General features: G+C 39.6%; 1 protein-coding gene across 1 annotated transcript in view; it reads right to left on the bottom strand.

Annotated features, from left to right (window-relative positions):
• The window catches only part of LOC100946870 (solute carrier family 5 member 4-like), an 84,511-nt gene that overhangs the window by 60,570 nt on the left and 7,251 nt on the right, over positions 1–16,690 (bottom strand). Inside the window, exons 4-5 of the mRNA XM_003797458.1 lie at positions 9,966–10,025; positions 8,518–8,622 (exon numbers count right to left, since the gene is read on the bottom strand). Coding sequence (XP_003797506.1) covers positions 8,518–8,622; positions 9,966–10,025 — 165 coding nt within the window. The remainder of the gene's footprint in view (positions 1–8,517; positions 8,623–9,965; positions 10,026–16,690) is intronic.

Here is a 16,690-nt window from a genome sequence, read left to right as displayed (position 1 = left end):
TATATCTGTCTAACAAGGGTACAAGTGAACTTTTCTAGAACTAGAATATAAATGTTTTGACACAATGACTAAGCAAATGACATGAAATCTATGTTAACCAGCTTGATTAAAGTATTTCAAATTGTATATGAAAACACTACACTGTACCCCATGTTTGCATTAATGTACACAGCTATCATTTAATAAAAAAAAAGGAAGAGCTTATTCCCATACTGAAGAAATTATTTCATAATGTTGAGGAGGAAGAAATCTTCCCCAACACGTCCTACAAAGCAAACATCACCCTGATACCTAAACCAGGCAAAGACCCAACTAAAACGAGTATTCAGACCAATTTCACTAATGAATATAGATGCAAAAAGTCTCAACAAAATCCTAGCCAATGGATTACAGCTTATCATCAAAAAAGTCATACATCATAATCAAGTAGGTTTCATCCCAGGGATGGAAGGCTGATTTAATATATGCAAGTTCATAAACGTTATTGACTGTATCAACAGAACCAAAAACAAAGACTATATGGTCCCCTCAATAAATGGGAAAAAGCATTAGATAAAATCCAGCATCCTTTTCTAATTAGAACACTGAGGAGTATAGGCATAGATGACACATTTCTTAAACTGATCAAAGCTATCTATGACAAACCCACAGTTAATATTTTACTGAATGGAGTAAAACTGAAAGCTTTTCCTCTTAGAACTGGAACAAGACAAGGTTATCTTCTGTCACCATTACTCAACACAGTGCTGGAAGTTCTAGCCCATACAATTAGACAAGACAAGAAAATAAAGGGCATCCAAATGGGAACAGAGGAGGTCAAGCTCTCCCTTTTTGCTGATGATATAATGTTATACTTAGAAAACCCTAAAGACTCAACCACAAGAATCTTAAAAGTCATCAAAAAATACAGTAATGTCTCAGGATCTAAAATCAATGTCTCACAAGTCAGTTGCCTTTGTATATGCCAGCAACAGCCAAAATGAGAGGTTAATTAAGGACTCAACTCCCTTCACCGTAGCCCCAAAGAAAATGAAATACCTAGTAATATACCTAACAAAAGAGGTGAAGGACTTCTATAAAGAAAATTATGAAACCCTAAGAAAGGAAATAGCAAATAACAAATGGAAGAACATACATGTTCATGCCGGGGATGAATCAGCATTGTTAAAATGTCTGTACTTCCCAGAGCATTTTACCAATTCAATGCCATCCCTATTAAAATACCAACTACCTACTTTCAAGACTTGGAAAAAATGATTCTGCATTTTGTATGGAACCAGAAAAAAAACGTATAGCTAAGGCAGTTCTTAGTAATAAAAACAAAGCCAGGGGCATCATCATTCCAGATTTTAGGCTGAATTATATACAAAGCCATAGTGGTCAAGACAGTATGGTACTGGTACAAAAATACAGACATAGACATTTGAAATTGAAAGGAAAACCAGGAAATGAAACCAACAAATTATAGCCACCTAATCTTCAATAAACCAAACAAGAGGGTCCACTGGGGGAAAGACTCCCTATTCAATAAATGGTGCTGGGAGAATTGGATATCGACATGTAAAAGACTGAAACTGGACCTGCACCTTTCTCCATTCACAAAAATTGATTCAAGATAGATAAAGAACTTAAATTTAAGACAGGAAATGATAAAAATCTTCAAAGAATGAATAGGAAAAACACTGGAAGATATCGGCCTAGGGAAAGACTTTATGAGGAAAACTGCCATGGCAATAACAACAATAGCAATAATAAACAAATGGGATTTAATTAAACTGAAAAGTTTCTGTACAGCCAAGGAATAGAAAACCTACACAATAGGAATGGATATTTCCATATTTTGAATCAGACAAAAGTTTAATAACCAGGATCTACACAGAACTTCAATTAATCCACAAGAAAAAAACCAACCATCCCAAACATCAGTGGGGAAGAGAGATAAATAGAATATTCTCTAAAGACGACAGACAAATGGCTAGCAAACACCTGAAAAAATGCTCATCATCCCTAATTTTTGGAGAAATGCAAATTAAAACCTCCCTGAAATATCATCTAACCCCAGCAAGAATGGCCTATATCACAAAATCTAAAAACTGCAGATGCTGGCATGGATGTGAAGAGAAAGAAATACTCTTACACTGCTGGTGGGATTGCAAACTAATACAACCTTTTTGGAAGGAAGTATGGAGAAACCTCAAAGAACTCAACCTAGAACTCCTGTTTGATCCTGCAATCCCATTGCTTCACATCTATCCAGAAGGAAAAAGAAAACCTTTTATTATAAAGACACTTGTACTAGGCTGTTTATTGCAGCCCAATTTGCAATCGCTAAAATGTGGAAACAGCCTAAATGTCCTTCAACCCAGGAATGGATTGGTAAGCTGTGGTATATGTATACCATGGGATATTACTCAGCCATTTAAAAAAAAGAGATTTTGCAGCATTTATACTAACCTGGATGGAGGTAGAGCACATTATTCTTAGTAAAGCATCACAGGAATGGAGAAATATGAATCCTATGTATTCAACTTTGATATGAGGACAATCAATAACATGGTGGGACATGGGGGAAGAGGAGACCAGACAGAGAAGGAGGGAGGGGGTGAGGGAAAGGAAAAGAAGAAAAGAAAAGAAAATAGTGATTGATTCTCACATAAATTGGATTTAATTTTGACCAAAGTACATTACTTAAACATTAATTTTTAATTCAACTTGTTAATATGTTATTTAGGATATTGCATCCCCATTTAAGTGAAATATGTTTGTAATTTCCCCTTTATAATAATATATTTTCTCCAATTTTAATATCAGGTGTTTCCAGATTAAGTAGAATGATTTAGAAGTATTTCTTCTTTTTCTATTGTCTATAAGATTTGGCATGATCCTTTTTTTGAAATTATCTTTTACTTTTATTTATAAATATTAGTTGTCTATTTTTTGAGACTTTGGAAAAAAATAAGAAGAAGGAGTTAACTGATGACTCCATACTGAACCTCAAGGTCAAAGCATTATATAATAGATATACTCTTATTTGACAATGTAAATGTTACTTTCTTTGCATTATCATTATTATTGTTGCTTAATATTTTAATATAGAAATTGTCTGATTTCTTTTCTGAATATATTTATCTTCGTTCGTTCCTTACAAGGTTTTTGTTTCCAGTCCTTATCTCTTGTTATTGTTATTAAATTTTAGGCCTTTTAATTTTGTGAAGGCAAAAAGTGGAAACCAAATAAACACATGTATATGTAAAATAAAATAAAATACTATGATTGTCTCATGGCAAAAAAAAAAAGAAAAACAATCCTAAAATACATATGAAATCATAAAAAATGCAGAATAGCCAAAGCCATCCTGAAATTAAAGAAAAAAAAGAACAAAATTGAAATAATCACAGGACCTGACATCAAATTATACTACAGAACTGTGGTAAACAAAACTGCATTTCACTGGCAAAAAAAAAAAAAAACCAGACACATGGACAAAGGGGACAGAACAGAAAACCTGGAAACTGATACACACATTTATAGTAAACTCATTTTTTTTTAATTGTCAGGGTTTCATTGAAGAAAGAACCAGGTTATATTGATTCCATTTGTTAGGTAAATTCCCTCTTATAATTGTATCCTGCCCCCAAAATGTGTGTCACACAATGACTCCCCACCTCAATCCCTCCTTCCCTCTCTCTGCCATCCCATTGCTCCACCCCCCACCGTGTACTAGATCATTAATTATCCTCATATCAGAATTGAGTAAAGAGGATTCTTGCTTCTCCATTCTTGTGATGCTTTACTAAGAAGAATGTGTTCCACTTCCATCCAGGTTAATACTAAAAATGTAAAGTCTCCATCTTTTTTTTTTGGCCAAGTCTGAGTTTGAACCTGCCACCTCCAGCATATGGGACCGGCACCCTACCCTCTTTGAGCTACAGGCGCCACTCCATCTTTTTTTTTTTTTTAAATTGAGACAGAGTCTCTTTCTCACCCGCCATAGAGTGCTGTGGCGTCACAGCTCACAGCAACCTTCAACTCTTGGGCTTAAGTGATTCTCAGCCTCTCAAGTAGCTGGGACTACAGGCACCCACCACATGCCCAGCCATTTTTTGGTTGCAGTTGTCATTGTTGTTTAGCAGGCCTGGGCTGGGCTTGAACCCACCAGCCTTGGTGTATGTGGCTGGCATCCTACTCTCTGAGCTATGGGCACTGAGCCAAGTATCCATCTTTTAATAGCTGAATATTATTCCATGGTATACATATGCCATAGCTTGCTAATCCATTCATGGGCTGTTGGGCATTTAGGTTGTTTCCACATTGTTGATTGTAAATTAAGCTGCAATAAACAGTATGGTGCAAGTATCCCTATGGTAAAAGAATTTTTTTCTTCTGGGTAGATGACCAGTAACGTTATTCCAGGATCAATTGGAAGGTCTGGTTTGAGTTCTTCGAAAATACTTCCTTCCAAAGGGTTGTATTAGTTTGTAGTCACAACAGCAGTGTAAAATTGTTTCTTTCTCTCCACATCCACGCCAGCATCTGCAGTTTTGAGACTTTGTGATGTGGCCATTCTCACTGGAGTTAGATGATATCTCAGGTTGGTTTTGATTTGCATTTCTCTAATAATTAGGAATGATGTGCATTTTTCATACGTTTGTTAGCCATTTGTCTGTCATCTTTAAAGAAGATTCTGTTCATCTCTCTTGCCCAGTGATATAAGGGATTGTTCACTCTTTTTATGTTGATTAATTTGGGTTGTCTGCAGATCCTAGTTATCAAGCTTTTGTCCAATTCAAAATATACAAATATCCTTTCCCATTGTATACATTGTCTATTTACTTTGGTTGTTGTCTCCTTACCTGTACAGAAGCTTTTCAGTTTAATTAAGTCCCGTTTGTTTATTTTTGCTGTTGTTGAAATTGCCACAGAAGTCTTCCTCACAAAGTCTTTCGCCAGGCCAATATCTTCAAGTGTTTCTCCCATTCTTTCTTTGAGGGTTTTTACCATTTCATCCCTAAAGCCTGGTAGACTGATGCTCTTAGCTTAGTGAACTCACTTTTGATAAAGGTGCCAAGAACATACATTGGAGGGAGAGGGAGAATCATCTCTTCAATAAATGATGCTGAGAAAATTGGATATCCATATGCAGAAAAATAAAGCTAGACCCGTCTCTCAGCATATGCAAAAATCAAATCAAAATTGATTGGAGCTTAAATCTAAGATCTGAAAGTATGAAACTCCTAAAAGAAAACATTGGGAGAATGCTCCAGAACATTAGCCTGGGTAATGATTTCATTTTTTTTCTTTTTCTTTTTTTTTGGGGGGGGGGGTTCGTGTAAAAAGCATTTTTTATTATGGCATTGGGCAAAATTAATAAATTTTTATTCAAGGAATTTCACATGTGATTCTCCTTCTGCTGTCCATCTCAAAGGATTGAGTCACTGTATATTTACCTTCAAGACAGCCCTTTTTAATACAACAGATCCTCAATCCACAGTTGTCCTATTAGCCCTACGTAATAACAAAAGTTTACATCTCCAAAGATGATCATATAAAACAAGCCTCCCTTAACTCTACAAACAACCTAAGTTATTAGCTATCCAGAAGAGCTGCAATAAGAATTAGCTAGAAATATCTCCTCTATAAGGCACAAGAAATCCAGGCATGCACTGTTCCTGCTGTAAAATCTATTAGACAATCACAGTCTATTAGATTGTGTATTGTGTATAGACTTGCATTGTATTTCCACAGTGCTCACACATAGGCAATGGAAGGAAAACAATAGTCTAATAAAGGGTTAACAAAAATCCCCAGTAGGCTGAGTGCTAGCAAAGTAGCAAAAAGAAAACCTAGTGGAAGTTTTGTTTTGTTTTTGTTTTTATGGTCATGTCCACAGCTGGGCAACTATTTCTTGAGTAATACCTCAAAAGCACAGGCAACCAAGGCATAAATGGACAAATAGGATCACATCAAGCTAAAAAGGAACACAAAGGAAATAATCAGCAAAGGGAAGAAGCAACCTACAGAACAGGAGAAAATACTTAACAACTGCACATATGACAAAGGATTAATAAGGGCACAAACATACAATAAAATAAAAGAAATAAATCTAAGGTTTAACTATATCTAACATAGTACTCAACAGATGGATACCTAAATACCCTGACTTGATAACTATACACTGTATACCCGTAACAAATTTCCTCAAGTACCCCATGAATTCATACAAATAAAAGATAAATAATCTAACTAGCAGCATAGAGGGGATATGTTTGTATAAATAAAGGACAATTTTGAAATTATATATAAGTAGCTTATATATTAATATTATCAATGATTTTTTGTTTTTATAAATATATATGACATAAAATTTGTTATTTAAAATAACAGATTATAATAATTATTTATATAATTAAGTGGCATTAATTATATTCATAATGATTATTTTCATAATAAATAGGAATTACAAGGATCCAGGATTTCTTTTGTTATAAAGAGACTACATTGGTAAAATGCCAATATCTGAATAGGGGACTATAACTTTGGTAATAAATTTTGTCAAACTTAATATTTTTATTTTAAAGTTTTCACTGTGGATTTTGAAAAGAGTAGTATGTTTTTAGGAAATATAGGCTGAAATATTAAGGGATAAAAGGGCACCATGCCAACAACTGATTTTAGATATATATTATAAAAATATTTCTATATACATATGCATATTACATATATGTATATACAATAAAATATTTTTATAATATGTATCCAAAATCATATATTTTATTAATATAATATTATTATATTATATAATATTTTATTATATATGTAATATACATATGTATATATAAATATTTTTATAATATATATCTAAAATCATATACATATGTATGTATGTATATACAAATATATTTACATGTATATATATAAAATTGGGGGTGGACAATCAGAGAGAAACATGATCTTTTTCAAACCTAGCACAGGAGAACTTTGAGAACTGTCCTGTCCTGACTCGTCATATTGGTCTGTCTAATAAGTAACCAGGACAGAATCTGTTATCAGAGTATGGAAGTACACAAAAGGTCATGTCTAAGATTAATCATTGTTGATATCAGGTAAAATTAAACTTTGCAGGTGAGAATGTCCTCCTGCCAGGGAATCTTCAGCCAACCACAGATGCTGCAGGTCACCCTCCTGGCCTCCCTGCACTCCACCAGTTCACCGATTTTCCAGCCCTAGTCCACCACCAGGAACCCCTCACTGCAGGAGGCTGCAACCTTCAGGGGCCCCTTCGGCACCTGTCATTCTGTCTCCATACCTGTTCATGCTCTTTGAAGCCATAAAAGCTGTAGGTGTCAGAGCCAGAGGAGAGTTTGGAGATAAGTCCAGTCCAACTGAGGAACATGTGGGCACAAAGTCCTGACACCTGTGGGCTCCTCTGTTTCCCTCTGCCTCTCCTAACCTCCTCATCTCGGGGACTGCTCAGGTGTCCCCTTTGTGACCGCCAGTTCCATCCACAAAGGACCATCCTCTTTCCTGGGTGTGCACAAGGCTTCTCCTGTACTTGTCCATACACTCCAGTCCAGCACAGATTTTCACATATTTTTGTGGATTGTCACAAAAGGCTAATTATTTCATGTGTAGAATTATCTCCTGACCCATGTGGTGAGCTCCTGTTGGTCAGGAATCTTTGTTACCCTAACACAGAGCTCAACAGTACACAGTTAGTGCTGGGAAATGCTCATGTTGTGTTAGGAAGGCTCATGCTGTCTAATCTAAGCAGCTAGATCACTTTCAACAGAAAAGCAATAGTAAAGGTTCATTTTCTTCCTCGTGGACATTGAGACATGTGGCTGGACTGTAACCCTGAGATTATTTCATTAGTCACTGATAACACAGGGGTAAATGACTTACTCTGCCTTTGTTTTCTAAACGTGTGCTGCTGAGTCTTCAAATTCCTTTCTTCTTTCTTCAGTGACTATCTCCAAAACAATGTGACTTTTAAGTTCTTTTAACACTTATTTGTGATGTTTGTTTTACAGGGATGGTCTTAGATAAAATACAGTAAATTTTTAAAAATTTAAAATAATAAAATCAATATAATAATGCAAAACGCATTATTTGTGCTTAACATGACAGAATCAAACTGAAAAAACTTAGACTAACTCTGAGAATATAAAAATTATCATGCAGTGGATAAGGTAAGAGACCAAAGAAGTGGTTTTCTTTACTACTAAGCAGCTGTGTTACTTGAAAGAGACATTAGTTCTTTCTGTACATCCAAGTTTTCATAGCCTTGATGAAGGAGAGTGCACATTCACTCTGTAACCTCTCATGACTTGAAAGTCTACTCCTCTGTGAACACAGGGTTTCTGAATCTCCTTTATCCCTCCATTAAAACTTGGTAGAGAGACCCCAAGGAGTTTAAAACTTCCATATGACTCGACCCTTTTAGGACTGTTGACAGTCTACACACCCAGATCTCTGATCTCAGCACTCTGCCTCCATCAGGAAACCTTTTGAACTCACTGTGATAGACAAAATCACACAGATGAAGAGGGAGAGGATGGAAAAGTAGACCTGGAGACGATTTCCACCAAACCTCTTCTTGAGATATCCTGGCATGGTCATCACCTACAGAGACAGAAATCAAGAGAAATTCACCTTCAGAGCCCCACGTATTCAGATTATTAAACATTCACCAAATACCTGTAAGCAGTTAAATGCTGTGCCTGGCACCTAGGGAATAGGGAGGTGAGGTAGGCATGGTCTCTTGGGAGAGTGGCAATGCTGGAATGAACATATAGGCATAAGAGTCAGACGATCTTGGGATCTTCTCCCAGTTCCACCTTTAGCAAATGACAATGTCTCTGAATCTCCCTTTTCTCATCTATAAAATGGGAGGTTAACATGAAGGAACAGATAAAGTACCTACACCATCAAGTACCTAGTAGACACGCAACAGATAATCTTTATTACTTACACCAATAATGTTCAGTCCACTGAAACAATAAATATTACTTGTAAATAATGAACCACGGTTTACAATAAATTGATAACTGAACAAATTGCAAATATACAATTGGGTATATGTTTATTTGATTATCTTTACTGAAAAGAAGAGAATCACATTAAATCTTAGAGGAAAAAAAACTGGGTTGGCTTAGCATGGTGGCTCACACCTGTAATTTTCACACTCTGACAGACCGAGGCAGAAGGATTACTTGAGCTCAGGATTTCAAGACAAGCCTGAGAAAGAGTGAGACCCCTGCCTCTAGTAAAAATAGTAAAATTAGCTGTGCATCCAGCAGGAGGATGACTTGAGCCTAGGAGTTTGAGGTTACTGTGAACTATGACACCATAGCACTCTAGCCTGGAGCAACACAGTGAGACTCTGTCTCAAAAAGAAAAAAAAAATAGAAAAGCAAAATCTGTGGTTACCATTACTAAGGTATAAGACTGACTTCATGATGCATATTATAAAAGGCACAGCTTTCTAGTTTGTTCACAGCTCATGATTGACTCTCTCCATCTAAAAATAGTTAAATATTTATATAATGCTATAAAAAATGAAAGAGAAAGAGAATTTCTGGCCCACAAGAAACTGGAAAGGACCCTTGAAAGATAGCAATCCACACTTACAAACACAGCTATGAGTTCTATGGCAGGAGTTTTTGTATTAAAGATACAAAATTTTTCAGTAGAGTTTGTTCAAGTATGGAAGTGGAAGGAGCCTGGAGTGAGCAGAAGGTGAATATATGGAGGTCTGCAGGGTATTATCCAGAAGTATTTCCCCTGATCTCCATCACCCCAGGAATACAGCACCCTTTGGTCTAAACAATTGTAACAAATGGAATAAACATGGGACCTAAGCTCAGAGGTACAGGGCAGCACACCAGGTTTCATTATTAAATGGAAAGAATAAGCAAATAAATGAAGGCCACACAGATTCACCTTCAACAACTGTGAATACTTACCCCTGCCTTGAGGTAGATGGGGATAAAGACCCACCCTAGAACCAGTAACATCACCGAGGACTGCAACAAAAACAGAAGGTAATGTTAAAGCAGATCAGTGTGTGGACCTTGTCATTGTATGACTTTTGAAGCCAGAAAAAATTATTTTTTTCTTAGATCCTGCCCCACTCAAACAATTATTACCCCCAGACAACTGTGGGTTCCTTTCTTCCTTTTCTGTGATTCAGATGTGACTATTTTCTGGGGATTAAGATATCACAAAAGATGCCTGGTGGAAAATGGGCAGAAAATAAGAGATCTGAGCCCAGCTAGACCATAAGAATATCATAGAATCTTTATCAAAAGAACTTTATCTTGAAGGCCAGTTATTATAGAGTGACAGAGAAATGGGAAAGAAATTTGGAGACAGAAGAATATTCCCAGTGCCTCCCAAAGTCTTGCCACACATGATAATGATCACAGCATAATCCACTATGAATATGAAATGTCTGCAAAGACTCTTCACATATGAAGTTGAACACTTAAATTCATGAACTCATCCTAGAAAAAGTGCTATGTACCTCATTGCTGAATGTCACTATGGTCATATTTGAAGTACTCCCCTTGGCCACCTGGTGACTGTAATGATATTCTGCAATGAGATATGTAGCACTTTTTCTAGAATGAGTTTATGAACTTAATTTTCAAACCTTGTAACTCACATAGGAGGTTCTTATACCAAGCAGGTGAAACCAATAAGATAAGCACAATCATTCTTATCTTTGTTTGTTTTGTTTTGTTTTGTTTTGGCTGTATAATTTCTTTTTTATTATTTTTTATTAAGTAATAAATACATAAATCATGCATACATTAATGCATTTATGGAGTAGAATATGCTGACTTTATATACAATTTGGAATGCTTACATCAACTGATTAACATAGCCTTCACCTCACTTACTTAATTATTGTGGTAAGACATTTATACTCTACACTTAATAGATTTGACATGTATCCTTGCAATATTCACCACAGATGTGGTCCCTCCAATTACCCTCCCTCCATTTAACCTCTTCTCTTCCCTCTCCTCCCCTTCCTCTTCCCTCCTTCATCCTGAGCTATAGTTGTGTTTTATCTTTCATATGAAAGTGTGGGTGATTATAAATTGGTTTCATAATAGTACTTAGTACATTGGATACTTTTTCTTCCATTCTGGAGATACTTTACTAAGAAGAATATATTCCAGCTCCATCCATGTAAACATAAAAGAGGTGAAGTCTCCATCTTTTTTAAGGCTTCATAATATTCCATGGTAAACATATACCACAATTTATTAATCCATTCATGGATCAGTGGGCACTTGGGCTTCTTCTATGACTTGGCAATTATTAATTGAGCTGCAATAACAATCCGGTGCAAATATCTTTGTTGTAAAGTGATTTTTGGTATTTTGTATATACACCTAGTAGAGGAATGGCAGGTTCGAACAGCAAGTCTACTAAGATTAACAGAATCATTCTTATCTATGGAGGCAGAACCCAAGCCTCACAGATATTAAGAAAGTACAACCTCACAGCACAGGCTAAAAGAAAAGAAGACACATTCTTGGAGCCTAGTCATCACACCCATGTTGACCATAGGTCATTCTGTCCATGCCTCTGAAGGATGGAGCATAGCACTATAAAACAAAGCTCTGGCCTTAGGCCATATCTAAATTCTGGGTCCATCCTGGAGTCCCTGATAATACTGAAGTAAAAGAGGAGCAGAATCTTCAATAAGGGAGGTGCACAGGCATTTGTAAGGATTGAAGGTCATTTTTAGAGTCAATCGAGAGATGGTTTGTGCAAACATTCACTATGATCGAATTTCCCTCCACACAAGCCTCTTTGTATGACCACTATGCACACAGATGTACAAGGAATCATTACATGCTAGAATGAGTAAGAGAAAGGAACAGGAAAAAAAAAAACTCAAGGCAACTCAAGAATAGAGGATGATTATGTCCACCCCATGTTCAGCTCTGTGCTAGGTATAATTAAGGGACACACTTCTGTTGAAATGATAGAACAATTAGGATATCAATCACAAACTCTTGTAAAGTCTATCTACAGTCTCGCAAATCATATGCTCCTTCCTCTGCTGTCACCACCTTAACCAGGCCTCTATGGACAACGTCTCCTCCTCTGGCATCATGCCAGGAGGCTCACGGACACGTGCCAAGCCACCCACAGCCTGTGTTGTGTGTCCCTCTGTGAGCCTCTCAGTCTACGGTGCATGGTTCCCTCCTGTGCTCTCTGCACTCTGCTGAATGCATGTCTGTCTCTCCCCCTGGAACAAAGGTTCCCCCAAAGAAGGAACAATTGCTTTAACATTTTAAAATTTCTTGCTTCTAATTCAGGGCTGGATACACAGTATAATAGCTCAAGGAGGAGATATAAAAGTGAGAAGACGATTAAGAAGATAAAATGAAAGCAGAAATTGAATCATGTAGAAATGAAGTTCCTGGGGAGAATATCTGTTTGAGAAAAAACTCCTTAGATGTGAGTAACAACAAGACTACAAAGGCCCAGGCAGAATGGGCCACAGAGGGCTGAAGGTCAGTCAGACTGAAGAGGCCTCACATCACATAAGCACTCCAAGAAAAAAAACCAAGAGATATAGGTTTGATTAAAATACATAGATGTGTGGCAACTTTATCCTCAATCCAACAGTGATGAGTGGTGTAAAAACTTTCAAAAGATGATTATATCAAGGGAATGGGTTCCTGATCAAGGGGATTATAAGGTGATCAAGGTGATTATAATCATCAAGGTGATGATTATATCAAGGAGTGGGTTCCTGATAAAAGGATAAGTTTGATCCTTTCTACTCTTTCTCCTCTCTCTCTCCCTCCTCTCTCTCTCCTCTCCTCTGTCCTCTCTCCTCCCTCTCTCTTTCTAGCTCTCTCTCCTCTCTGTCATCTCTATATCTTTCTCCTGTCTCTCTCTCTTCTCTCTCCCTCTCCTCCCCCAACTCTCTCTCTCCTCTGTCTCTATCTCTCTCACACACACACTCTCTCTCTCTCATGCTCTAGACTCCTTCCTCCTTGCCCCTTAACACACCAAGAAGGCCCCCACCAGATGCACATCCCTTGACCTTCGACATACCAGCCTCCAGAATTGAAAGAAAAAAAATCTCTGTTCTTTATAAATTACCCAATCTGGCTCAGTACCTGTAGCACAGTGGTTATGGTACCAGCCACATACACTGAGGCTGGCAGGTTTGAATACAGCTCTGGCCAGCTAAATAAGACAACTGCAACAAAAAACAGCCAGGCATTGAGGAGTGAACCTTAGTCCCAGCTACTTGGGAGGCTGAGGCAAGAGAATCACTTAAGTCCAAGAGTTGGAAGTTGCTGTGAGCTGCAATGCCACTGCACTCTACTGAGGGTGAGATAGTGAGACTCTGTCTCAAAAACAAAAATAAAGAAAGAAAGAAAATTACCGGGGGGGGCAGAGCCAAGATGGCGGACTGCAGCCAGCTTTTTCAGAAGCTCTCGTCCAGAAGGAGGCTTAAAGGACAGAAGTTTAGCAAGTTAGCTGATGGTTTGGATTAGAGCCAAGAGAGAAGATTGAAGAGCACACTTGTGCCTTCCAGAGGTGAGCTGCGACCTCAAAAATACAACCAAAAGGTACAAAATCCACCACCAAGCAGACGGGAGTTCCCTCCCCCACAACAAGGGCTCACAGTTTACTCCATGCAAACAAGCGAGCAGAGTTCAAACTTCCTCCCACTCTATCCCTCAGGAGAGACCCCCTAAAAACTGGACCTCCTACCCCTGCTGGCATGCCATGGCACCCTCTGGCCAGGCATAAAACTGTAAAACTGTATAAAACTGTATATATTCCCCCCACCTGCAACATTGAATTCCAAGAAGTCCCCACCCACCCACTCTGAGGTCTGGAGGTTTGTTACCTATGGAATCCAGATTCTTGGGCATTTCTTTGAGAGAAGTGGAGGGGGAAAGGGCTGGTGCTGTTCTGTGCTGACTGTGGTACAGGCATGAGGAGAGGAAGGTCAGCTCAGGGGATGCCAATACAGCAACAGTGGCATCCTGAGCTGCAAACTGATGTCATTCGAGCCCCATCTCTGGGCAAACAGAGGTTTGGGACAGCAGCCACACGTAAAACACAGAGAACTTTCATAAGTAAAGCACCAACCCTCAGGGTGTAATCCCCCTCAGACAAAGGCAGTGGGCGGGCAGAGGCTAGAATTGACACCTGAGTGTAAATTGCTATTTGTCTGCTGCCCAGAGCTGAATGCAAAGACTTGCAGAGAAATCTAGCTGGACAGAAACCTAATTTAAAAAATGCAAGGCCCCCTTGCCGAACTCAGATTTCTGGCTGATTTTGCCAGTCGTAAACCCCGGGAGCAGTGGCCTACTGGAGTGAATAGGGTCACAGACCTGGGGGATTATGAGTGGCTGGGTGCAAGGTGGAGAAGGAGCTATTAACCTTCCCAGACTAACTCATTTGCCAGTTGGGTCCCTTCGCCCTCACAGAGCACTGGAGCAAGTTATATCTGAGCTACAAGCAGACCCCTCTTATCTAGCTCCCAGAGACATTTGAACTCTTCCACCTGAAATGGGTGCTGACTGGGACAACTGATTTGTACCCCTTAAACCTGGCAGACCACCCAAGGACTATTCAAAGGGGCACCCCAGGTGTATGGTTGAGGGAAAGTTTGAACTATATAAAACTGTATATATTCTCTACCTGCAACATTGAACTCCGAGGAGTCACCACCCACTCAATCCGAGGTTTTGAGGTTTGAAGTCCAGATTTTTGGGCATCTCCTTGAGAGAAGTGGAGGGGGAAAGGGCTAGTGCTGTTCCATGCTGACTGTGGCACAGACGTGAGGAGAACAAACAGAGGTTCGGGACAGCCGCCACAGGGAAAACGCAGAGAACTTTCATAAGTAAAGCACCAACCCTCAGGGTGTAATCCCTCTCAGACAAAGGCAGTGGGCGGGCAGAGGCTAGAATTGACACCTGAGTATAAATTCCTATTTGTCTGCTGCCCAGAGCTGAATGCAATGACTTGCAGAGAAACCTAGCTGGACAGAAGCCCAATTTAAAAATGCAAGGCCCTGGTACCAAACTCAGATTTCTGGCTGATTTTGCCAGTCATAAACCCTGGGAGCAGTGGCCTACTGGAGTGAATAGGGTCACAGACCTGGGGAATTACAAGTGACTGGGTGCAAGGTGGGGAAGGAGGTATTAACCTTCACAGACTAACCCATTTTCCGGGTGGGTCCCTTTGCCCTCACAGAGCAGGGCGGGTCCAAAACTGCTTCCTAGAGTCACACGCCACAGAGGAGATCCCTGCCCCAGGTCCAGCTCGGGGCAGGCCCAGAATTGCTTGCTAGTGCTGTGGGCATCCCGTGGGCAGTGGCGGAGGAGTCCTCTGTTCCAGGTAGACCCAAAATAGCTTTCTAGAGACACGCATACCCCACAGGGGCCAGGGGAGGAGTTCACCACTCCAGCCACCAAAGCTGGGTGGGCCTAGAACTGCTTGCTAAAGTCACATGCGCCCTGCAGGGGGTGGTGGAGGGGTCTACCACTCTGGGCGGGCCCAGAACTGTTTGCTAGAGCCACGTATGTCCCACGGATGGAAGTGGGGGAGTTCCCCACTCCGGGCTTCCTCGATGGGAGGGCACAGATCTGCTTGCTAGTGCCTTATGCGTCCAAGGGGCAACAGTCAATGAGTCCTCTGCTCCCCACCCCAGCTACTCTGGCGGGGCTGAATAGGACTGATCTGGTTGCTCACATACCTTGCACTACTGCTGCCATTCCCCCACCCCCTGGCTGCTCCAGGATGCTGAACTAGGACTGATCTAGCTACTACAGTTTCCCTGTTCCACCAGTTGCTCCGGAGGAGCCAAACTAGGACTGATCAAGCTGCTACAGGTCTACTGCCCCCCGGTCGCCCCTGCAGGCTGAATGAGGTCTAATCTGGCCATGAACACTCCCATGCAGCTGCTATTGTTCCACTGCACCCTGGTTACCACAGCACCCAAGAACTGGGAGAAGACAACAGACACACTCGGCCTGTCTCCCTGGGCAACCAAAAGAAGCCACCAACTGAACGGTTCAGAAAAGGCCTCCAAACAAGGTAAACTCAGCATGGGGCGGAATCAGCGGAAAAACTCTGGCAACTCGAATAACCAGAGTAGATCAACTCCTCCAAGGGAAAATGGGGCAGACACAATTGAAGACCCCATCCACAAGCAAATGGCTGTGATGTCAGAAATTGAGTTCAGAATGTGGGTAGCAAATAAGATTTACAGAATGGAAGAAAAGAAGGAATTAGGACTTCAAGAAATTATTCAAAAGATCTCTCAAGAAACTATTCAAAAGATATCTCAAGAAATTATTCAAAAGATGTCTCAAGAACTCAAGGATTTCAATGATAAAATGATGAAATATTTTGAAACACTGAGACAAAAGGTTGCAGCCCTCAAGGATCTGAAAGATACAGTGGAATCCCTCCATAACAGACTGGAACAGGCAGAAGAACGGATCTCTGACTTTGAAGACAAAGCTTTTGAAGAAGTCCAGGAGCACAAAGATCAAAAGAAATGGAGAGCAAAAACAGATCTCTCTCTCAGAGATCTCTCAGATAATTTGAAGAAAACTAATATTCGCCTTATAGGAATCCCTGAAGGTGATGAAGTTGCTTCACAAAATACTGAGGCTCTTCTTCATGA

Source organism: Otolemur garnettii, unplaced genomic scaffold, assembly GCF_000181295.1.
Source record: "Otolemur garnettii isolate 467f Iridium unplaced genomic scaffold, OtoGar3 scaffold00116, whole genome shotgun sequence".
NCBI lineage: Eukaryota > Metazoa > Chordata > Mammalia > Primates > Galagidae > Otolemur > Otolemur garnettii.
Note: the sequence above shows the minus strand (reverse complement) of the source record. Positions and strands in the feature narration are given on the sequence as shown.